General features: G+C 41.1%; 2 protein-coding genes across 13 annotated transcripts in view; one reads left to right on the top strand and one right to left on the bottom strand.

Moving 5' to 3' along the window:
• Nucleotides 1-787: 787 nt before the first annotated feature.
• Nucleotides 788-14516, bottom strand: pcsk1 (proprotein convertase subtilisin/kexin type 1). The gene is made up of 14 exons (XM_085456107.1): nt 14057-14516; nt 12972-13076; nt 12763-12885; nt 9775-9921; nt 8615-8691; nt 7745-7833; nt 6681-6853; nt 6042-6254; nt 5850-5950; nt 5527-5760; nt 4206-4363; nt 3987-4120; nt 3673-3834; nt 788-2891 (listed from the first exon to the last, which is right to left on the bottom strand). The coding sequence occupies exons 1-14, from the start codon at nt 14237-14239 to the stop codon at nt 2481-2483; spliced, it is 2310 nt and encodes a 769-aa protein (XP_085312233.1). The 5' UTR covers nt 14240-14516; the 3' UTR covers nt 788-2480.
• A 6719-nt stretch (nt 14517-21235) lies between these two features.
• The window catches only part of cast (calpastatin), a 32323-nt gene continuing 28835 nt past the window's right edge, over nt 21236-24723 (top strand). For 4 of the 12 annotated variants that reach the window (XM_085456095.1, XM_085456097.1, XM_085456098.1 and 1 more), the window contains exons 1-2: nt 21879-22204; nt 22882-22971. In XM_085456095.1, the coding sequence (XP_085312221.1) occupies nt 22175-22204; nt 22882-22971 (120 nt within the window). In that variant the 5' untranslated portion in view covers nt 21879-22174. Of the gene's footprint in view, nt 21424-21877; nt 22205-22881; nt 22972-24723 lie in introns of those variants that run through there. The other 8 variants (XM_085456103.1, XM_085456090.1, XM_085456101.1 and 5 more) reach the window with 6 other exon arrangements.

Raw genomic sequence — 24723 nt, 5'->3', positions numbered from 1 at the left:
AGAAAAATCCAAAGTGCATCCGCTGGTTAATCTGCACCCACTGCTTGTCTTTCTGGACAAAATATCAATGTAGTCGTACACTCAACAGTTATTCAGCTGCACACAATCACATGGCAATAAATTCAGTGCTTTTAGTGCCTCCTTGAAATTGTGATTCATGTGTTCAATAATGTTGATTTCTAGATTTCATAAAGTATAATCTGGACTTGATTATCTATTGGGAAACCTATCTAATGTTCAGCTGTAAAGCAAATATCAAAGCATGGATCCATCCTGCCTTGTATTAATGGTTCAGGCTGCTGTTAGTGAATTAATAGTGTGAGGAATGTCTGTTTTTGGCACACTTTGGGCTCCTTAGTACTAACTGAGCACCGTTTAAACACCACAGCTTACCTGAGTATTGTCAGCGATCGTTATCGTGTCTTTATGACCACAGTGTAGTCATCTGCATTCAGCAGGATAATGCACCATGTCACAAACCTTTAAAAAATTCAAACTAGTTTTTGGAGCATGACTTTATTGTACCCAGGTTGTCTCAAAAGTCCATTGGTCACCAATAGAAGACCTTTGGGATGCGGTGGAATGGAAGAGCCACATGATGGATGTGCAGCCAACAAGTCTGCAGCAACTGTGTGATGCTCTCATGTCAATATGGACTAAAAATCTGTGAGGAATCTTTGCAGCACCTTGTTGAATTACAGCAGTGCAGAAAGAAAAAGGGAGATCCAACTCAGTATTAGCAAGGTGGCCCTAACCTATTGCCAGAGACTCAAACACACACAAGAAGTCACTTTGCAGTTTATTAAGATAAATAATAATAATTTTTTGTACACCCATACAGATATCACAACATAACATTGGTTTGTGTAAACAACTCTGGCCTGAAGTCTCAGCCAGAAACTAAAACATAAAGGAAACAGCATGGACTACACTAAAGAATGGCTAAATTACAGGGTGCATGTAAAGCGTTTTTCCAAACATTGTTGTTTTCCTGTCACTGTGCTGGCAGAGCAGTGGGGGCGGGCAGCTCCAAGCTGGAGGGTAGGGACTCTGCATAAGAACTTCATAGCTATTTATGTCATAAACACTTACACTAGCATCTCTAAACCAACCTACATCACATAGAGATGAGTATGCACATGTGTTACAGCATATTTTAAGGCGTTCAACATGAATGTGCTTAAGAGTTGTACTGCAGAGCCCCTACTCTACACAGCTTTTGGTCAGTCAATAGATTGATTAAAATCAAACAACACCAGAGAAGTGGTTTATTTGCAAATAATAATGCAAAAAAAAAAAAAAAATTGTGTCCAGGATTCACAGAACTGTTTATAGATGGCATATTACAAATTCTGATTAAAGAGCTTTTTGCACAGGAGCTTCTTTGTAAGAGCAGGATTTTTGGCAGTGCTCATTTGCAGTGATTATAACTACACTGACTTTACTGAACTGTGTCACGAGAAAATAAATAGTTTGAGACTCTATATATTGTTTCATAACCTATAAGGTATCCATAGAAAAATATTTAATTTAATGCAGCATTATACTCATACAAAATTAAACAAATTGCACAAGAAGATTAATCTGTAATTCGCTCCAACTGAAAAGATTTCCAGTGCTCTTTCAGTCATTTGTTGCTATCATAATCTTTTCTAGTTTTAATGTTTCGTCTGTATTATCGTGTCATCTGTATCATTTTACACTAAATAATCTGTCACACTAAATATATTTCTCTAAATACTTTGAAAAGTCCTCTGTTGAGGTTCGCTGACACCCTGAGAATAAATCTTTAGTCAACACTTTTAAACCTTTTCAAATGACTAATCGAATTCAAATTTAATTTCACTCTTAAATTCATGTTGATTTGAATTAGGATCAATTTGTCCCCTACAGCAAATAAATTTGTAGTGAGAAACATATTGACATAAACTTTGGACAATGCCAAAAAAAGTCTGTAGAAATGGGATTTTTGAATCAGAATGTCAAGATTTTTGATGTAATTACAAATCCATATTACAATCCATGTCTCTGAATAATATATAGATAATATATAGCTACTATTACAAAACTTAGATTCTAAAGGTGGCATGCTTCAGCAGGCAGTAAAGAGATGAGAGAAAAGGCCACCGTCAACCCCATCACCACCACCAACTCCACTTTTCGTCTGGTGTAAATGATTTTTTTTACTTTCACTACATGGAGATAAAGCAGATGCTTTGAATCACATTTGGACATTATGCACTGAATGAAGGAATTTAAATATCTGTTTACAAAAGGTGATTGGCAAGTGAAGGTTAATAGGTCAGATATGCAGCATTTTGGGGGGAACAACAGAACAGGAAGTGTTCTCTCTTTTTCTGTATCTTTTTTCCTCCTCCTCTCCCAGTGCCTGGTCTCAGCCTTCTTCGTTTCACCTTGTTCCACAGCTCCCAAACCAACAGTCTCTTCCACTTAGATCTCCTCACTGCTCTGTTAGACTTTCACTTGCGGGCATCGTCGAGCATCTCAAACAGGGCCTGGAGCAGACGGTCATCTCTGTGCCTGTACGGCTTGGTGCTGTAGAAGCCGTCACTGTAGTCACTGTAGACACTGTCCTCAGGGCTCCGGTACTTGTTGATCATGTCCAGAGCCTGGTACAGCTTCTGAGGCGGGAGTCTCGTAGCAGGGGGAGAGAAGCTCTGGCCCAGCTGCTGCTGCTTCCTCCAGGCCTTGGCAATGGGCTCAGACTGCTGCAGCGCTGGGGTCTGCCGGTTGAAGGCCGTCTGCAGGAGACGCAGCAGAGCAAGGGAGGGGGAGAAGGGTGAATTTGAGGGTTTTTTGATCTCCTTCTCTGAGTTATTAGGAGAGGCTTGGGCATTCTCAGTCTTCTGAGGTTGGGCCTGTGTTGGTTCCTGTAACAGCAGACACAAAGAGAGAAAGGAGGCTAGCCATTAGTTTGGCACACTCACAGTGATACCAGAATAATCCAATGAGGAGGTCTAAAGTTTGGTTTTGATTCTTGTGGGTCGTAAAATATGTTTAAAAATCGTTTCTATGGACAAGATCCCTGTATCACTGCTTTGCAGATGTAGACAGGCTAGCTGAAATAAAACAACATCTGTTATCAGATCTAAACAAGGTTCCTGTCATCTCCTTATCGTTTAACCCTCTGAGGTCTAAGTTATCAAATGTGCTAACCCTAATCTAATGCTGCCCCGCGCTGCTGGGAGAGCAGCACCAACAATTGCTCTCAAACTTAGTCTAATGCTCAATTCCCACACATCTTTTGAGATTATCTGAAATGTAACACTGACTGGGATTCAGAACATTTCTTGTTTTTGCATGGATTCTTTTACATAGTTAACAGGATCATTACTACATCATCAAACATCTGAAAAGCTTCTGTGTTTGTTACACTAAGATTTGTCGACCAAATAGACAACATAAGCACGGTTATCGTGTTGGCTTTGAACCGATTCTGTGGTGTAGGATTTATATGCATCAAGCTGCCAATCACTATTAGAATTAAAAACTGGTACATAGTTTAAACTTCGCGCTTTCGACTCAAGTTGATCTTAAATGGATGCTTTGATCTGTTCCTTTGTGCACTTATTACTGTCTGTCAATCGTCTAGCATCCAAACCTTCGTAGGGATTCACCTGCAGTTTTAATTTATGTTGGACTTGCACTCACCTCCATCATGTCATCCATATGTTCTACACCACGGCGGTCGTTCTGCACGGCATTGTAAGGAATGTACACTCGAGGTTTCTTCATGTGCTCCGGTTTTTCTGATGTTCCATGAAGGATCAGCTTCCAGTTCAAAATCCGACCCTTGTTCTCCATGCGGCCGGACTGGGTAAGGTTTGAAAAATATATATAATATATAAAAAAGACTTAATTTTACTTATAGTAGAGAGTGGAATTTGTATTGGGAATACATGTAGAAAGAAGATTTTCATCACAACATATATAAGTATATATATATATATACATTCTTAACTCACAGTATCTGTGATTTTTAGGGTCCATGTACCAGCAGGGTCCTCCCCCCATGTGTGGACGGACATGAAGTCCCAGTTTCTGAAGCCGTTAGAGGATGTGTCCCTCTCTCTCTCTGCCAGCAGCACTGTACTGGTCCCTGAGGGAAAAGCCAAAAGGGATTATTTGAGAGCTTTGTCATTTCGCTCGCGTGTGTTATTTGTGTTTGTGTGCGTGTCTCTAACCAGCTGGAGAGGTGAGTGTGATGTGTAGGTCCCCCCTCCTGGTATATTCAATGCTCGCCTCCACCTGCACATGCTCCAGTGAGCGGACCGCGTTCTCTTGGCCTGCACAGGCTTTAGTTGGAATCTCTATAGTGATCTCCCCCGTTGCTTTTAGCTCCCTGCGGGATGCATTAAAATAGCAGTGAAACAGCAGGCAGCAAACAGCTCCTCATGACGACAAAAATTGATCATACGTGACATTTTCTCATTTTTGCAGGTAACTCAGCTAAAACAAGCAAAACGACAACAACAACAACAACAACAACAAAATCCTGCACTACTTTAGTTGCACAGCTTGCATATCAGTTTATAGTTAGTTCAGACACATATATATATGCACATATAAAATGCATATGAGGCATTTGAAACCTCTGCTCGTTTATTTGCATAAAAAAAATAAAAAATCTAATCCCCATCTCTCCCAGACATGAATGAAAGGATTTCCGTGTTCAAGCTGGCATAAAGCTGGAGGGGGGGTTGTAGCCCACTAAGCATTGACGGAAATGTAAAGCCAAATCCCCGGGATTAAACATGGATGTTGGGCGGTAATGGGGAAACTGGGTGCTATTGAGTCCTATAATCCAAAGCAAATTGCAGAACAGACACTTTCAGGAAGACACAGCTCAGCTGACCTCGGCTGCCTGTCAGTCTTTCCAATATGCTCTTAAAAGTTTCAATGACGGATCAATTTTCTTCGATTTCTTGTTAATATAAAGATGACATCTAGTGAGATAGAGGGAAAGGAAGGTGTTTTTTTTTTTTTACTTTCTCCATGGCTGGTAGCTTATGTATTTGAATACTTAATGCCAATGCTCAACAAACAGGTAAACGTAAAGGTAAAGGCTGGCATAAAATTTAAATGACTGTGGCTTTCGTGCGTTTTCATTGCAAAGAAATCTCCTGCGCTCAGGCTTAAGACTTAATATTCTCATGACTCGAATCAACAAGTAACAGATGTGTCTTTAATAACACAGATGGGTTTGTCTGTTTGCTCTGCTGGAATCAACATGTCAGGACAAAAGGGAACAAGCTTTCTCTCTGTATATCTAAAATTAGATACTGAAAATGATTGTTGGATTGTGTGGTGGACTTAATCACGATCATGTCCGGGATATATTAGTTACAATGTGCACGTGTCATACAGCTAGTATCATCATGCATCATTTGATCAAAAAATCTTGTCCTTTTGTTGCCATTAATAATTAAAAAAAATAAATTACAACATGAAATAAAACTAACACCATGCAGACAAATGGAGCAGCAGCTGTAAAATTTTACACACCTTGGCTGAAAAGAATCATCTCTGACTATACATTGCTTCTTCTCTGGCACATGCTTCCAAGTGGCCGGGTCAGCTAGGTCCACCAAGGCTTTGGCGTTGAGAAGGCCAAACCCAAAGCGGCTGTTGACCATCAGCCCTGCTCCGTTCCTCTTCCAGCCGGGGTTATTGGCCAAAGGATCAAACTCTGATGTCCAGACCACGATGTGCTGCAGGTCTCTCCAGGTAAGGTCAGGACTGAGTAGTGAGATCAGTCAGCATTTAATAATACTTAAACTGTCAATGGCATGAATATATTTTAAATGAGTTCAAATTTTAGATCATACTTTTGTTCCAGTGCCAGGGCAAATATTCCAGCAGCCAGCGGGGCAGAAGCTGAAGTTCCAGTGTGAGTCTGAGTGCACTCATTATGGAGATCGGCACTGGTCTGAAAACCAAGCAGGCAACAAATGACGTTAAAACGAAAATCATGCCACAATCTAACCTTACATGTGACACAAACAGACATGGTTACATACGATCCTCTGGTCAGTGTAGTCTCCACTGCTGTACGCCGTAGCCAGAGTGGAGGAGCACTTCTCAGCGTACCACGGGGACAGGCCCTGCTGGGAGGCACTGCTGATTGAGATAGTGTAGATGCTGTCTGTGTAGCCGTCACAGTCACAGTTATCACCCTGGCGGCCGCCGTTCCCCGATGCCCAAACAAAGATAGAGCCTTTTCCACCACGGCCCTACAGAAGGCATGAAAGACAAAAGCAAGCACAGCTTGGGTTTGTGCTATCAGATATTGCCCTGTAGCTTATACTCCTAATAAGACACTGTACAAACACTGTAATGCTGTCATATAGGATTACACACTAATATATAAATGTTGGCATTTAATGAATTATTTAGAGGTGTAGGGTGTAATAAATTTCATGTGAAAAGTTTTTGTCTTATTTTGACAAAAGCAGTCTGAGAGTAAATCAGTGCTGTCCGCTGCCAATCTTTGCTAATAAACTGGAAGTCATGGCACTTTGTCATTAGCAGTTTTATTCTCAGGAACGAATTATGTTGTCCATATTGATTTTTTCCAATCACACTTCCTTTCTGCTGCACATAGCAGCTCCTATTAGGAATGCCAAATGTGTTTCAAAGCTCCCAGTTGGATCATATACCTTCTGAATGCCATATTCAAAAGCTTTCTGCGCCAGACGACCAGGGCCCTCCACTGTCTTGCCGTCATCATTTGGTCCCCAGCTGGCACTGTAAATGTCCACGTGTTCCGGATTGAACCCAATAGAGCTCGCCTCGATGGCATCGGTCACAATCCCGTCCAGCATACGAATCCCTGAGCAGAGTGAGACGGGAAGGTCAGAGCGGTGTCCAGACTCTTGGGCTTACTGTCAGTTACTGACTATTCATTATGGTTTAATTAAAACAAAGAAAGAAAAGTCAAAGACTTTAATTAATTTGCTATGAATAAAACTCTTCTCTTTAGATTTTAAAGATGATGTTGCTGCTGCCCATTCATATTTTTTGAGCCATAATATGCAGATCATTGTTTCAGTGGATTGGAGCTGAGTAATTTTGTAGATTGACATTATGTAACCATCTGGTATCAAAATCAGGCCTCCATCAGGAAGTCTTTCCTCCACACATGCTTAAAATAAAACCAAAACAACAAAAATCCCAGGATAGCAGCCAGAGTACTGAAAAAAACCCCGGCCATTTCTGCTCTTTTGCATCCTGACTAAGAACATTAAGAAGAACATTAAAAGAGGACGGGATTGCTTCACAGTGGTACATGTGTTCCAACTTTGTTGAGATTCTTAACGTGGTATATTTTTAACATTTGGGTTAATATCTGTTTTACACACAAAGACAAAGATGCTGTAAGAGGTGGCTTATAATAAATATATGAATAATTAAACCTGGGTCAAAATGTTTTTGTCATTGGACAAAAATCCTCAATCATCTCTCAGCAGAGTGTCAACATCAGGAAATCTAAAGAAAAAAAAAGCCCAAATGGGATTTTAAAAGGGAAGAGTGATGTTTTAATCCTGAATAGAGAACAAATATCATCATTTACTCTTGGCACTCATGAGCCTTGTCCCCTCTCTTAGAGGAGAGATCTACAACAGTCTAGCTATAAATCTATAAATCTATAAATTTCCCCTCCCTCCTTCCCCTAAATATCTGTCTACTGTGGATCTAAAAAAAGGGAAACTAAACCTCTTACCTCCAACTTTAGAGTTGTAGGCCACTCCAACCCCACATTTATTGTTGTCTGCCCGCATTGCAATCTCCCCAGCACACCTAGTGCCATGCCTGAGAAGAAAAACACAATTAATTAACAACACTCATTACCCACTACCTTGTTTAGTTACATAACTTATCTCATTGAATTTCATATTTAGAGCAGAGGCTAAAACAGAGGTGTTTTTGTTTGACTGGCTCCAATTCATCCAGGAGGCTTTGAACTGGAGTGGAGTATTCTGATAACAAAGGAGCTCGGGGTTGCTGGCAGAGGATAAAGTGTGTGGATGTGCATGCGTGTGCGGCAGCTGGCAGAGGGAGGATTGTTAACCTAAACAGGAGTAAAGTGAGTCCAACGTGAGCTCTGTTTTTCAATTTTCTTGCCGTTATCTGAAGCTACTGCAGAAACACTCTGTTTATGGAAAGGATTTACACTGCTAAACTACGTATGACGACCCCTGCCCCTTGTTTTCAGTCTTTTCTCATGTGTTTCAAGTCTTTGCTACACCTGGACCTTGTGTTTCCAGACTATAAATCTGGCACTCTCTCAACTCCCGCTTGTGCGCTGCACTTGTTTTTCTTTCATTTTTGGTTATTTACTAAATTTACAACACTTGCAATATCTTTTCATACATGCACACCCTACCCCACTGATCCTGTTGATTTACACACCTCATTAGCTTGTATTTCAGTTGTTGTAACTGATAATGTTTAAATTGGCAAACGGTGTGTCCATCTTTTTGTCCCGGCTCTACAAGCCAGGTTGTGACAGGAGGAAGAGTTAGTCCTATTTTGTTAAAAAAACAAAGGAAAGACAGATGAAGCAGTGAGAATACCAGTGCCATTAACTTACTTGTTTTCATTAGTGGAGTCATATCTGGGGAAAGGGTCGGGATCATTGTCATTGAAATCATAGCTGGCTGCTGGATCCTGGAAAAAGTGACAAGGGAACACAACAGTCAGGGGGCGTTTCTGAAAAGATGGGATGAGGTCGGTTCACGCCAGTGACGACACACGCTTCAAACACAGATTCGCCATGGCCTACCTCCTGTCATGGTAACACATATGATTGCGTTCAGAGAAAAGAGGTGTTGTGGTCAAACAGTGAAACCACACATACTGAATTATTGCTCTTGGCAGGAGGTTGCGGCATGAATTTACAAACTGCCCTTTTTATTTATAGCAAGATATATCTGCTCTCCATTTTTCTCATTCCTGTCATTCTCCTGCATTACAAGCGCAGTCAATCATAGAAATGATCCTCTAGCTGAAAGGGAAGTCAAACAGAGCTGTTTTAGCTTCTTTTCAGTTTCTGGTTCTCAGCAGCAGCTTTAACATCAACTTAATGGCCGTGACTGTCATCTTTAAATGGACTGCCATTAAGTAAATGCAAATGCATGCCACTCATATGCCCTGATCGCTGAGGATGAGTGTCTCACTTGATTGGCCCTAGTTGATTAACCAGTGTTAACTTGATTACAGTGGGAGTCTTTTCCATCAGGCCTGTGGATGACCCCTGTCACACATCCTTTCTCTTCTTCTCTTGCTCAATCCCTGTCTCTTCCGCCTTCATTCTCTTGCTTTCTGCTCGCTTCTGACAGCAACGGCACTGTTTGAAACCAAACCACAGATGGAGCCTTTAGAGTTTTTCTCAACAAGAGAAACTATGCCAAACTGAAACGTCTCTTTGAGCTTCTTTTCAGTCGCCCTCAGTCTCATCGGCTCATAATTACGAGACAGTCAAAACATTCACGGAGGAACAACAAATGTTTTCAAATTTTGCATCCTTGTTCGCTAGGAGTGCAGTCATTCGCAGTGAAATCATCATTACAGTTAAACGCCCATTTCGGGTCTAGAAATGAAAGCTCATAAAGCTCCTCTGAGGTAGGCATTATCATATAGATGATTTAATACTGCCTTTATGAGTCGTCTTGCAAGGTGTCACCAGCAGCATTGCTATGGAAACGACAGACCCAGACTACGGAGGCTGTCTCCATGGAAACGGTGTCTTACGTAGTTGGAGTAGATGTCTGTGTGGTTCCACTCCAGCCCGTCATCGAGAACGGTGATGACCACTCCTTTCCCCGTGATGCCTTTCTGCCACACGGGGATCACGTGCAGGTCGAGTTTCGGCAGCGAGGAGGACGTCCGCGTGTCTTGCTGGAAGAGAGGCACGACATCACAAAATGACACACGAGTAATTTCAAGTTAGATTACGTGGGAAATATCTACGACCACTTCATTTAGTCAGGCTGTTAAAGCATTATCATGCAACGGTCAGTCAAAGTTCTCCAGTCTCCTGGTTCTTCCACTGACCTTTACCGAAATTCATTACCGAATTGGAGGCATTTCCTTTGTCACTTCACTTTCACTGCTGGGCCACTTGAAAACAGATTGCTATGGGAAGGTCATATAATTCAGGCTTTTGTGTTTTCAAAAACATCAAATCGGCTGATTAGCCTAACCCTCAAAGTGCCTAACAATATCTGGAGATGAAGTGTGTGTCAGCCCACAGTTTTTCTGGTTTTCCTGCCTCGACACACATTCAATCCCCCTGTCGGCATATTTAGAAATCCATCTCTGCGGCTGTATAACATTACACAGTGTGGAGTGCATCAAGCCTGTTTTAAATGGAAAATCAGCAGGGGGTGGATGGAGAGGGAGCAGGGCTGAAGCCTGTTTGCTTTGGGAAGAGCATGATTCAGAGCTGGAGACAGTTAAACCTAAAAAAAGAACTCTGCTCTTTTGCTCTTTGTGCATTATGCACAGACACTGCAGAACGCTTCCCCAAGATGTGACTCATCCCTGTGATATATTCCCTTTCCCCCCCCTCCCTCCCCGACTTCCACCTCAGTTCCCTGTTTTCACCCCATCCTCTCAGTTGCAGCTGACAATGAATAGAACTCAAATCTCAGAGAAAATACACAACAACTGTCACACTTTTACATAACATTTGTTCTCCAGCAGTTTGTCAGAACGGCTTGTACGCCCAAGACAGCACATAGTTACACATCGCCTGTCTCAGTGTGACCAAATGACTCACTTGTTGATGCTGACAGCAGCTGAGGGGGTCTTTCAGTAACCTGCAATGCATTGATTTTAATGGTAAACACAGCAGCAGCTTTCTCAAGTCTCTCCACGCTCACTGCACATATAACAAATGAGTGGCGACTTAAAACCACAGAACAAAGATCCCTCGATGCACAATTAAAGTGGACTGACACATGTACAGCCATGGATACACACTCACACACACACACACACACACACCCGCGCAAACAGGGGGGATTTCAGGCTACAAGTATGAGTCACTCTCTGATTAAATTCAGGCAGTCACCCACTCACGATAGATAACGACACTCATCCCAGCTCTCCTCCCCTGCCATTATGCTGGCCTCTGCCCCCGTCACACAGCTCCACCTCAAATCCAGCATCAGTGATCATCGAGTCTTGTAACCTGTCGCACCTCTTTGCTTTACTCACACACTGCAACCTTCTATTACCATTCAGCACTCTTTTTTTCTTTGCTTATTATCTACTTATTATGTGTGTGTGTGTGTCTGTGTGTGCATACACTAGAGCTAAAAAAACCCAAACATATTATACTATAGTGGCTGAGACCATCGCTTTGTCTACCTCTGCTTTTGTCCGTGCTGAGTGGAGGAAGTGAATAAATCATGATGCTTGAGGAGGAATATCTTGTGGGCCGTGCAGCAGCACAGACACAGGCTGATGTGGAAATACACTAAGCGGCACTTTAAGGCCAATTCCATTAGTGTCATCATCCCTCATCGGCAAAAATGATTCATCTCAATTTGTTTTCTTATTCTGCACAAGCGTGTGACTCATGTTCAGTTAGTGCAGGTGCAAAAAAGTCGGGGCTAAGCGTAATGCACATCCCTTGCTCTCTATTTCTTTCACCTTAAACTCACACACCAGCACATATGCCGCACACAGTTATGTAGCCATTTTGACGTAGGTAAGGCAGGTGTTGCAGATCGCTTTAAAGAAGCGTTAGGGTCAGTTAATTATTATGATCAGCGACATTTGTGTTCACCTACTTTGCTGATAAAAGGACCGCTCTGAAAAAAAAAAGGGTTATTATTTTTCCTTTTGGGTAAGAGAAAAAGCAGTGACTCAATTGATCAGCTAAAATTAATTCAATTAATCAGAATTTGAATGATTTTTGTAAAAAAAAGCCAGACATCTCTTTTTAAAAAAGAGGCAAGAAAAAAGCTGTGTTTTGCCCTGAAAAGCTTACAAAAACCCAAGCAGCTGCAATAGTAGGCACTTTGCATTCAACCATGCTAAAAGTCCTGAACTTATGGATCAAACTCTATGAAGATGTTGGGGTCAGTTTGTGCTCAGGGTTTAAATGAATATGGTAGTAATGGATCTGGAAAGGGATATGATGCTGTGACATGCTACTGTTGTATGCTACTACTTGGCCTCACAGGGCTAAAACATCCAATTGAGGGTAAATTGAGACCTAATGTTCTACTCTACACCATCCCGCTGGATTATAGTCTCTCCATCCCTCTCATCTCCACGAGGGACTGGATAACCAATTAAGCAAATGGCTCTTTTGGCAAGAACTGCTTGATACCATGCTATTGTTTCACTGTTGTCATGTTTTTCCTCTACTCTTTGGGCAGAGGTTATGGGAACAAATGGAAGCGTTTGCTGTTCATTTTGTAGACCGGAAAGTGCAAATTTTGCATATATATTTATGCATTAATCCCCCTCTCGAAGCACAAGGGCTCTGTGGGGACAGAGCAGAAACTGTAGGGAGCTGTCCAGCACTCACAGGGCTTTGGGATATATGTCTCATGGGTAGACAGACTGGGTGCATGCAAACAGAAGGCCAAACCAAGCCCAAAGTACACAACACAATGTGAGTTGAAGTGTGGTTGCCGACTTAGATCTGGCGTTTAAAGAGTTCTAGTGAGTACAAAATGTTTTAATGTTTTATACTTTGAGACTTAATTCAGTGTAACTCACCAGGTACCACTGCTGGTTCCACATGGGATCATCAAAAAGCTTGTCCACCGGGCAGTCCCTGCACTCCCTGAGGGATGCTCGTTTGCTGCGCCGTTTCTCATACTGCTGTTCAGCCCACAACACCTACACATACACAGATAGATGAAGGCATTGGATTTTGTTTTTTTCAGTCTTTAAAGGTTAGACTAGGAGAGAGACAATCCACTCACCCTATCATCCTCGGACAGCTGCCTGGTGATGTGGCTGGCGGTGCGTTTCATTCTGCGAGGATGGCTGCGGTGCTTGAACAAAAAATGGTCTTCCAGGGCCCCGATCTGCCGAGGAGAAGACAAGATGTGCGATAGGAGTGATATTTTATTCATTTATTTCATTTTACAGCATGTGACCAACTGCATCATTAGAAATCAGCCTATTTACACTTTTTGTTTCTAATATTTACAGCTGGAAGCAAATAAAATGCAGTGCCTACAGAAAAGGGGCCTACAGCTATGAAAGCTCACATTTGGATACATTACATTGATCTTTAAGGTTGTTAAAGCTTTTATTGATTACTGTTCGTAGTCTGTTCCACAGCTGAACCAATCACATGTCATTTCCAATGAGGATGAATGCAATTATTTCAAACTTCTTTGGAAACGTGTAGACTAACATACTGAATTCACGTAGGAGAAACTGCACAAATGAACACTGCTTATAACATTTACACACGGAAGATCAGTTAATCATTGACCGCTGCTTTTCAAAGTCAGGGGATCACTAAGAATTAATGAATTGAGTTTCTAATTGAGACTCAGTGTAATATGTTTGCATAGGTCTGCATTAGTCAGTCTCCAGTAACAGGAAAAGCAGTGATGCACACAGCAGGGATATTAAAACCCTGACTCCCAGGTATGGGTTACCAGAAGGATGTAAACAGTGAGTCATAGCTTGATTAAATAATTTTCCTCTAATGAAAAATGCAGTGTGTGCTTTAGGGCTATCGTTAAACCAATAAGCTTCAACTTTAATGGCTTTACCAAGAAAAACCAGAGTAACTGGCAGAGCTATATCCTGCTGGTCTGTTGTTTGAGCACAGCCCACAGCCTGTACTGTCGGCACCACGTTTAATTACCTTTTCACTCACTGCTTTCAGATTTCTAACTGTTAAATGAGCTGTTTGTTACATGAAAACGAGCCTGCAACAATTCTGTACTGGTTCCAGTTTGCCTTCATTTCTTGCCAAATACGGAAACTGCCAATACACAGTTAATTTTAGACTCGTTCACGCATATTGCCGCTGGGCGTTGGTGCCTACCTGTCGGACCAGTTCGTAGTCCAGCTCTCTGGCGATCGCCTCCGCAGCGGACAGCCCGCCCGGGATCTCCACTGCCCACTCGTTCAGGTACTGTCTGTCCCCGTAAGAAGACTGTCGGGGAAGCGCGGAGCAGAGAACGGCAAAAACACAGCACATCACCACCGGACGACATCTCACTTCCATGTCAGAGGTAATTCAACCAGAGAGGAAAAATATTTACAAAGATGCTTTGATTCCCTCCAAGACAGGATAAGCAGCCAGAATTCTCAGATATGAACGCCGTGCAGTGATAATAAATAAATCTTCTTCTTCTTTTTTAGTTTATTCTTGAAGAAACCGCTGGCTGAGATGGAGGGAGAGTGAAACTGCGCGTTATTGGTCCGCCAAGGAGAGGAAATACTGGTGATGGGGAGGGATGGCTTGTGCGCTGCATGGGTGTGCGTGTGGTCGGGATGGGGAGGGGGAGGAGGGAGGTGATCACACGTCAAATTACTGGTGCTCTGACGTCAATTTGGCGTCTACCTTTGGTGGGATGTGAGCGCAAGTCTCCGAGGATGTAACTCAAACTGTGGTGGGGGTGGGGGGCTCGGACTAAAAATATCTCTCAGTGCCCCCCCACCCCAACCAGAGGAAGAGAAGGAGGAGGAGAAAGAGGAGACACCGGGAAGAAAACAACAATAACAGAAGTCTTATGTGATCCCCTTTAAGGTGGCTTATCCTTATGAGCCAAATGTCCTCGCAGTCTCTCGTACACGCATTTGTTTGTGCTATTATTCGTGTGCTTTTGGATGCACCTCGTAGCGTGGATGAGGGAAATCTGTCCCAGTTCACGAAACATCCCACTCTGCCAACACACACATACACGCAAGCGGTTTCAGCACCGCGGACAGCTCCTCGTCCACACCACTGATTCACGTCAGAGAACGAGGAGGTAAAACTAAAGCAAACACGGAGCTGCCCGTAAGGGGGAAATGGTTCTTCCACTAACTGAGGACAAAATCCCAACATTATATTTATGGAACCAGACAATTTATTATTTATTAGCTCAGCATTATGTTATTTCAGCTTACACGATAAGAGCGTAATGACTGATACAGCTTTAGTGCAGCAGGTGGAGGTGGACATGGCTGTCAAACAACAGTAATAATGTTTCATATTTCGTAAGTCCATTGACAGCAGAGTGAAATCATAATCTAAAAGGAAGCTATACTTTAAATATAAGAGACTGCTCTCACAATAGTACAATATTCTGATTTAAAGCTGCTGAGACAATAACGTGGTTTAATTCTTTCTTCTTGTATATAATTATAATTATTTTTACATAAATATTATATAAAACTGCTTCTAAGGAAATCTGATAGTTACTGAAGATCTGAGAGTCACAGAAACAGCAGTGCTGCTCAGAGACAGGTGACATTAGTAGCATCTTTCTGGTATAAGCACACACAGGATGTAAATGTTTATTATTCTCATATTTGTGTTTTTTTCACCCTGTATCTAAACCAGATGATACAAAGGTTTTGACAGTGCTGCCATTAAGTGAGAATATTTAAAGGTTATTGTGCGTTGATTCTAGTCTGGTTATGTTTTTAGTGTCTATTTGCAGTTTTGATTAGTTGTGATTTAAATAGTCTTTTTCTGAATATTTGTTTTATATGTGTATATTTGGCCACATGAGGGGCTGCCACGATTAGTCGACTAGTCAAATCGTCAACGACTGATTTAATAGTCGAGGCGTAGTTTGAAGCTTTGTAAGATCACAAAAGACGCAGGAATAAGTAGTAGGATTTAAGAGTGTAATAACGGACTGAAACAGAAGATGGCAGCACTGCATGTACAAGGATGCCAGCTGCCGTTAAACCCCGAAGAAGAAGAAGAAGAAGTAGCTCTGTCCCAGAATTCATAGCGCAGCCCAGCTCAGTTGTCAACAATGGCGGCAGCTAGTTAGTTTTAATATTACTCTTATTATTCTTTCTGGGTCACAAAATAAACGTTTAACATATTTTCAGGCGAGAATGTAGCTGTGTAAACCTCAAATATCGGCTCAGTTTATCAGGACACCACATATTTTCAAAAGCGCTCCGACGTTTTCGGAGACGTCTGTTACCCACTAGCTCGATAGCTAGCCGGGGGCAAGGCTCACTAGAGCCGTGAGAACACCGGACTCCCGGCAAATCGTTTTTCGCTTCTCAGGTCAAACATGATGTATGAGTCACTTAGATAACTTAAAATGTTATTGTTTGGCTTTTTTCAGTATTTTATTTGTTCCTGAGTAAATCGGTTTGGCTGAGATTAAAGTTATAGTTCTTACACAGCTGAGTAAACATCAAGCAGACAGCTGATTATCAGAAGTGTGAGATGCTGGAGAACATACTCTGGTGTCCTGTTATATTTTAGATAGCAAGGAGCAGACGGCTGAATTTATTAAACTTCACCTAAACAATCTGCAAACTTCATTAAAATTTAATAAACTAGCATGTCTTTATTTTTAGTTAGCACATACCTTAAACACTTAAAGCTGTAAGCTAATGATAGAGCAGATGCTGCTGGTGCAATAAGCTGTACGTTTTACGTCCAGTGGATGATGATCTGATTAGTCGACTAAATAATCGGTGACTAGTCGACTATCAAAATAATCGTTTGTGGCAGCCCTAGTTGTGAGCTACAGAGTTCATTGTATTTGTTAGTCTGGTAAATATAAAATCAAACGCAAATATGGCAAAAATACATCCATATACACTGGACAGTGTTGAGTCCCTAAAATTATCTACAGATTTTGTCAAAGATAATGCAACAATACATTTTTTTTTAAAAGAGGCAAACCATGCAACATTTGGTATTATAGAAAGAATTGTTGTTATGTGGAACGGCGTTAATAATTGCGTGAAGCATCATCAGAGTTGCTAGATTTATAATTAATATAAATCCTGTGAACCTCAGATTCTGTCGTCACGGTGTGACACATGCAGAGGTACATTAAAACAAATCCAAACCAGCATATGGGTTGTAAATGTTGTCTTGCACAATCTAGAAAGAAAATAGTTTTTCCATGTAAAAATACAATGCTGCCCCCACTGACTGCAGGTAGCTATTTGTAACAGTTATATAGCCACAGATGCTGTTGAGTTTGTTTACTAATGGAAAATCTGTTTTAGTGTGCTCTGATTGCATTTAGGTGCAATGACCCAGAGGCAAAAGTACCATGATTATGGACATAATAGAAATTGTTTAGCTGCAGTGCATGGCACACAAACTGTATAAATAAAGAACCACAAAAGAACCATGAAAATAAAAACACTACTATAGTAATGGACTTATTCATTCCAGTGTACACTGTTTTTTCCCTTCTTTTTTCTTTTTTTATAGAGTGAGCTTGTTAGTCATTGTGCTCTAAACTTGTCAGAGCTGATAATGACTGATATGTCTGGTCATCTGGCAGTGTGCAAACAGGTCTGCACCAGATCTGCAGTATAATCCATCTTTACCTAGCAACCACTGTTTGCTCTGACCACAGAGGCACACTCAGGCGGACACACACTTGAAGAGCTGCAGGAATATGAGCAAGCTGGGCAGTTTATTTCAGGGGATTATGGTTTCATTACAGATCACTGAATCTTTGACTTGGTTGTCATCGATTCTCTGCATCCTCTGCCTTTATCTCTGGGATGTGTGCGTGTTTCAGTGAGTGGTGTGAGCTTACTCCTCCTCCTTTCCTTATTCCGCTGAGCGGACACTCACACCAGTTTACCAAAAAGATATGCACAATGAGTTCATCGAAATGAGGTCAAAGGTCCCGCCGTGTTTCGTCAGCTAATTATTTTTCCAGCTCTACAGACAGGCAGTGACGGAAAGCAGGAGCTTTTAGCTGGAGGTTGACGCAGAGGTGGCTGTAGAGCCATCTCAACACACAAATGTTCAGCCCCGAATCAATTAGGCGTGGCAAATAGATGTGACGACTTGAGCTGCACTTCCTGTCCCTCTCATGGTTCAGTGGCAGCAACAATATTCTAGGTTGTTTAGTGATTTATGAGCATGTTACTTTTTAAGAGCCACAGATCAAATTTCAAGCACATAAAAAAATGAACAATAATGAAATAGTTTAATGATGAATTATATTCATAGTCCATTCAGCTGAAGTCTGTTATGCAGCAAACACAAAGCAAATACTTGTGACATGAGGAGATGCCTTACAAGTTATACAAGTTAGTAACCAATGGAATCTGCAGGCTGTGACACATGGTTGCCATGCCAACCCACATTACAAGCGTGTGACACATCTTCACCCACACGTCTCAATAAGTTGTCTAGAAGGACTACAGTTCATTTGAAATAAGTTCACAAGTGTCTCCTTTATTACATTGCATGTGTCATGTGTTGGTCAGATTATTGCTTAGCTGAAGTAATAGTGCGACATTTTTACACAGACATGCTGTGCAGACAAAAGCTAATAAGACCTGTAATACTGCCCTGTAAATGTACTACTGAACATCCCAAAATGTAATGTAATCTGTAATGATGATTTTCAGATAAAGCTCTTGGCCGAAACAAAAGTTTACCTATGTTAGTTTGGTTTCTAGGAGATACTGCGGTGTTGTGTTGCTATTAGGAGAAAACACTACAAGTGCAATTTAACTAGTCATCACTGAGAAATGTCCCCAGCCACATTTTGCAATCTGAACCTTGCTTTGTGCAGGCAATGTTGCACTATTTTGACGCAATGTTTGGCGTAATCTTTTAGCTATTGTAAATGAATATAAGAAAACCTAAACTGTTAACCAAAGCAAAGGTTAAGATTTTGATTAAATCATTCACGTCCCCAAAGTTCAATCAACGCTGCACAAATGCCATGTGCTATCAGAGGGTGCTGTGAAATTCTCTTTCTGGTGTCAGACAGATTGAGATTGATAGAGTGAGGAAACAGTTGATTGATGTGGGGGTGTGATGGAGTTTAAACTGTTATCGGGACGTGCAGGTGTCAAACGGACTTTGTCTCTAAAGGCCATCAGAGTGTTGTTCGGACATGTTAGTCAGTCACGTCACTTCAGGGATGTCAGCACTGAAAAACAGAGATGCGGGAAGCATAGATTTACAGGAAGTAGATAAAATGTGGAAAAGGCTTGGTGCTGACGGGTAGATTAGACAGGAAGTGCAACTCATTGGGGTGCAATCGTCTTTGTAGACTTCTTTGGTGTCTTATCTAGTGGTCTCTTTTAATTTACAGAAGAAGATGTCAGTCAAATCGTCTGTTCTGATAGTTTCTCATTTTTTAAAGTAAACAATTTCATAAACACAAAAGCAGTCCTGAAAAAAATTACCCTGTAATGATCCATACATTTAAAACGAAATGTTTTGAATTGATGTGTCACAGACATGAACATATTAGGTATGGAGAACAATCTCGCATTAATCTGCAAAAAATTCAACATCTAGCACGTCAGAAAATGTGTTATTAGGAGTCGCTGGAGAAAGCAAATAGATAAAAGAGACTACAGAATATCCAATTCAGGCTCATTTAATCTAATCTGCATGTCCGCTGCATACAAAATTTTGTTTATGCCAGTATGTATCTATGTATGTATTGTTGACAGTTTTAACGTTATCATTACTGCCTATTATGGAAAAACAACTCTCAAAGAAGGATATATATTTATATTATACATTAGAGAAGTGCATTCAACAGATCATCTTTAAACGGTCTTCATCTTGTGTGATATTTCATTTGCAGTGTGATCAGTAACCTTCTTAATGCTACGACCAACTTAGTGCTTAAAGGGTGGAAAAAAGCTGACATAGCTAAACCCTAGTGAGTTGGTGCTTGTGTAAACAAAATATTTTTCCATGCTGTCACGTCATTGAAGGAGCCCCATCACCTGATATTTACTGAACATGACTGAGTGTTGGTTTGCACATTTGCCCTACATGTGAAGCACCCCAGTTTGTGCCAAAAAGTGTTTGCCTTTATTTAAACTGTTGTAAATGACTTATTGACCTATGAGCAGTCACACACATCCTTTATGAATAATATCAAGTCATTGTGAGCCAGAAAGAATATTCATGTCAAGTTAAAAGATGCAGCAGTTTTTTGCAACATGATTTTGTCCTTTATTTATACAGATAAGAAGTGCCACTGACACTTCTTTTCAAGGTTTGGCCAACAGGGAAGCAGAAATTCCCAAAAATATATTATCACAGTTCTATAAAGAATTTTAATGGCCAAAAAACACTGAATTTATTATAATGTAGATTTTGAAAAAGAGTCTTAAAGATACTTTCTACATCTCTTTATTTTATATATAATCCCTTCATAAAATATGATGACTACATGCTATCTAGAAGAAAATATGGAGTTTTTTTTTTCTAAAGAGAACTTTTTGGCACAAAACCGTAAAAGGGACACAAATCTCACGGAGGATTGCCTCGTGAAGGCCATGCGGTGTCTGCCGATTCAAATTCAAACGAGATTCTTTCAGAGCAATCAAAATAAGCCTTTGTTCTTTTCCCCCCCTGAAAATGTTGTCTGTTAAATGTTTTATGTTCACTCGGGTGAAGGCCAAAACCAAAACCTCTTGCCAAACATTCGCATTATTCATTATACTGAAAGCGTTGCAGCGTTTTCAAAATAAGAGCATTACATTTTTTCTGTCACGTAGAAACTAGATCAGAATGGACAACCAGTAACATCGCCATAGAAAAGGCTAATTTCGTCACTGAACACTGTATTCAAACCTGCTGTTGCTGCTGTTGTTTCGTGTTGACCCAGACTGTACTCGGTTTAGCCAGCAGAGGGCAGCATTGTGTCAAGAAAAACATCTTGCTGGGAAGGGAAAAATAACCAGGGGTGAGTCAACTCTTCCTGGAGCTGTGGGGCGTTTCCTCTCACACACCCAAACTGAAGCGAATGTGTTGGATACTTGTTTAAAATGCAAAAGAATACATTTGTGAATGCCAACCGATCCCAGTTATTTCCGCTGAACACTGAGTTTTCCCATTCACGTGATCAAATTAGAGTTTTGTGTGTACTTTGGTAACTTTTGGCTTAGTTTCTGAACCAGTCTGCACTATAAATCCTAAAAATCAGCAGACCAACGAGACCTTACATGCTTACGCGATTAAATAAACTCCACGTTGAGAAATTTTCTGGTTTTGCCAACTACTTTAATCATCAAGGACGAAAGCTCTTTCAGCGGGAGGGGCAGCCTAATTAAAACCAAAGGCTGTGTGTCAGTCTGTAGAGTTTGATTTCCCAAACAGAACTGAGGGCACTAACGAAACTTTGAATAGAAGTTCATCCATTTAGATTTTTGAAGATGCCACATAAGAAGAGAAGCCATGGCCATCATAAAGCTACAAAGGAAGCAAAGGACGAGGTAGGATTTTTCCGTTTTTTAGAGACATGCGGAATTCAGTTAATGTGTTTAAAGATGTAAACATCTCCGATATATCACAGCTGATTATTCTTAGACAAAGCTGCAGAAGTGTTGATACTGATTTAACCTGATAAACTGCATCCCATTGCCATATATGTGCTCAAGCGAGAAACTGTTCTGCACATGTTAGAGCTTGGCTGTGTCATCGTTTGCAGAGGAATTGCTCAGGGCTCGTTGATTTATTTATAATGTCAGTAATTGGTTTTACTCGGCGTCGCGAATGATTTGCCGGTGCCAAATGCCTATAAGGCTTTCATGTCATCTTTTGTAACTATGGGCTATTGCGTAAAGCCCCCCTTGGTAGCGCGCACCACTGAGCCAGAAACAAGCACAATAGAGATCTACGAAGTTCCTTCTTTGGAAATACAACCGTGTGTGTGTGTGGTGATGTGAGTCAGTGGGGTGGTTTAATGCCAGGCCTACAGGTTAATGCTGGATTGTTTTTGTTTATGCGAACCAGAAAATTTCACTGGAAAAAAAAAATTAGAGAGTGAAATTCTTTTGTAATCTCTCTGAGTCAGAAATTGCACCCCGGACAGAAGTGTGTGGCGATAATTTGGTGTCTGCTGGGAGTGGCGCTCTGTTCGGCAAGGTATGAGAAAAGATATCTGTCAGTGAAGACAGGAGAGAGCGGCATTGTAGCAGAGTGGAAGTTTTATTTCGGACAGTTGTTTTCACCTCCTGCTCTCTCATGGCGTATGCGGCATACTGGAGCAGTACTGTGAGTACATCGCCCTCTTTTTTCCCCTTCACCTTCTTCTCCCTCTTTCTTTTATTTGAGCCCCTGGCATTAGCACTTTCAAAGTAAATCTTGGCACCCTTTTAGACGCCAGGTGTGCTTTTATTGCAGAAAACCCGAACAGCTAGTCTGAAAGTGTAGGAGCGGTTCTGGATGCTCTGTGGGCTGTACAAGATATTGTTAGAACCGAAATAAAGTGCTGAAAAGACTTCGCCCACTTTTTGTCAAACACTATTCATACATGAGGGCGTGTGGCTGTTTAAACGGCCTTCAGCCCTCACGTTTCACATCTGGATTATCTCCAGTTATTGTGTCTCGGTACTGTTGCATATCAATAATGAACATTTTAGCATGTTAACTAATGCAATTAATGAGCTGGTGTTACCTTGCTTACATACCTTAATGCTACAAACTATGAAAATCTATTTGAGCAGAACTTTTTCACAGTTAAGAATATTACAAAAATGTTACAAAAAAAAAAGAAAAAGAGGAAAAGCTAGAAAATAAGGCACCAACACAGTAACACAATAGACTGAAATCACTGCTTCCTGTCCAGAAGTTGTGTTTAATTTAATGCCAACAACTGACTCACCCTAAAAGCCCTAACAAACTGTTGTGTGTGTGTGTGTGTGTGTGTGTGTGTGTGTGTGTGTTTGTAGCATGGAAAAGCAGATCCTTGCACAGCTGAAGTCAAAAAGAGTAGACAGCCTTCAGCCTTCTATCCCACTGCAGGGTCCTACTATGGCAAGGTACTGACTTCATTTTCTCCTGAATGACACAATGCCTTCAGCAATGTTCTGCAGCTCAAGGTTAAAACAGGGCGGGGATGCAGTCAGCTACTTTGCTCCATGTAAACCTCACAGGATACATTAAAAGATAGGGGCTGCTGTGTGATTTTTGTCTCTCAACACTGCCCAGTAACTGAGAGTGGATACAAGTAGAAGTGTAGCTGTAAAAAAGAATCACCGCTGAACCCACTGGCCTGTTAATGTAGATGCAAACAAGTAGGTGACAATATTTACAGTTTGAATTTTCAGCTGCAGTTGCTATCAGAGCCTCAAAATTAGACTGTGATCTTTCCAGACATTTTGAATATTTCACATCTATCTTATCTTTGTTTTTCTTTGTGGGTCAAGCGTTGGAGTTGCAGGATGGATGGGAACAAAACTCAACTCTTTGTGTTTGTCTCCCTCTGCTGAGGGCAGTGCTGCTTTTGGCTGCAGATGTTTAAGGACTGCATGTCTTTTTTGTTACCCAAAAATCAGGAGACACAATGAGCGTGCACGCTTATTTAACCTGCTACATAAATAAAAAAAAATGTACATGTTTGTGATTGTTAAGAGTAATTTACTGTGACTGACAACTTTAGGAATCACACGTGAAGCCATTTATCAAGGATCACTTTTACCTGTAATAACTCTTAAGTATCTTTAGCTGCAGCACAATATAAATTCTGTTATTCTTGTTTTCTAAAAAAAAAAGAAAAACAAAATACAGGCTTCTGTCGACATCTGATCATGGTCCATACATTTGATGCAGCTCGACAGGAGGAGCTTATAGGTGACTGAAGTGCAGCGTGGATCTAAATATAAAGATGAATGCCACTTTGGTCACAGGGAGTCCAGTTACCCACTTTATGCTCTCTTACACCAGCACGTTGGTGACAACATCTGCTATTTTGTTTTCTGACACAGTTAAATATGTTGAGCATACTGCTATCTGCTGATTCTCTGATAACCTCAGTCTAGGTGAAAAAGAGTTTTTTTAAAAAAAAGACTACCACATGCCACACAACCGCTGCAGGTTCACACCAGTTTTTGTGAGGTTATGGGAACGGATAGTTTGCTTCACATGGCCAATGAGCTAGTTTTGCAGGTTTGATCAGTTGACACTTTGAAAGAGATATGTCAGTCTCAGAGGGAGTGTGTAATGAGTTATGGACAGCCTGTGTGTCTCTGTGCATGCACCATCATTGCACAATATGATCCTGGAGACACCTCATATCTCCCTGAGTACTTTCCCAATAATATATTAGGTACAATAATATAAATATTCACAGGTACAGATGGTCTCTAGCTCATAGTGTTTGTTGATTTAATCTGTTTTTAATAGTGTCAGATGGTATGCATTTACAATGTTATGTCCTTTTTAAAAAAACAAAGAGGTGATGGGGTTTCTCAGGCGAGAGTGTTATCATCAGTATCGCATTGCATTGTTGAAAACAAGCGGATTATCCTCAAAGTGTGCTTTGTGCATAAAGGGCCGATTCACCACTTGTAGCTTTTTGCAGATCAAATAGGAGTGTCAGTTTCTGTCTGTTTGATTTAAAGTGATTAGTGGTAGGGTGCGTGATTGTCATATTTTTCCAAGGTGTGCCGTTAAAACGCTCAAAAAGTGAAAGGCTTGCCTGTCAAACTGATTCCATCACAGTGATTCACTCAGGGGCTGCACTGTTTGCACACCCCACCCAAGAACTACCCAGAGAGACAGATAAACTCACA

This window comes from Copadichromis virginalis, linkage group LG5 (genome assembly GCF_057382275.1).
Source record: "Copadichromis virginalis isolate Kocher_CV1m ecotype Utaka linkage group LG5, C_Virginalis_male_GT1.1, whole genome shotgun sequence".
NCBI lineage: Eukaryota > Metazoa > Chordata > Actinopteri > Cichliformes > Cichlidae > Copadichromis > Copadichromis virginalis.
This window is presented reverse-complemented; position numbering and strand designations above follow the sequence as displayed.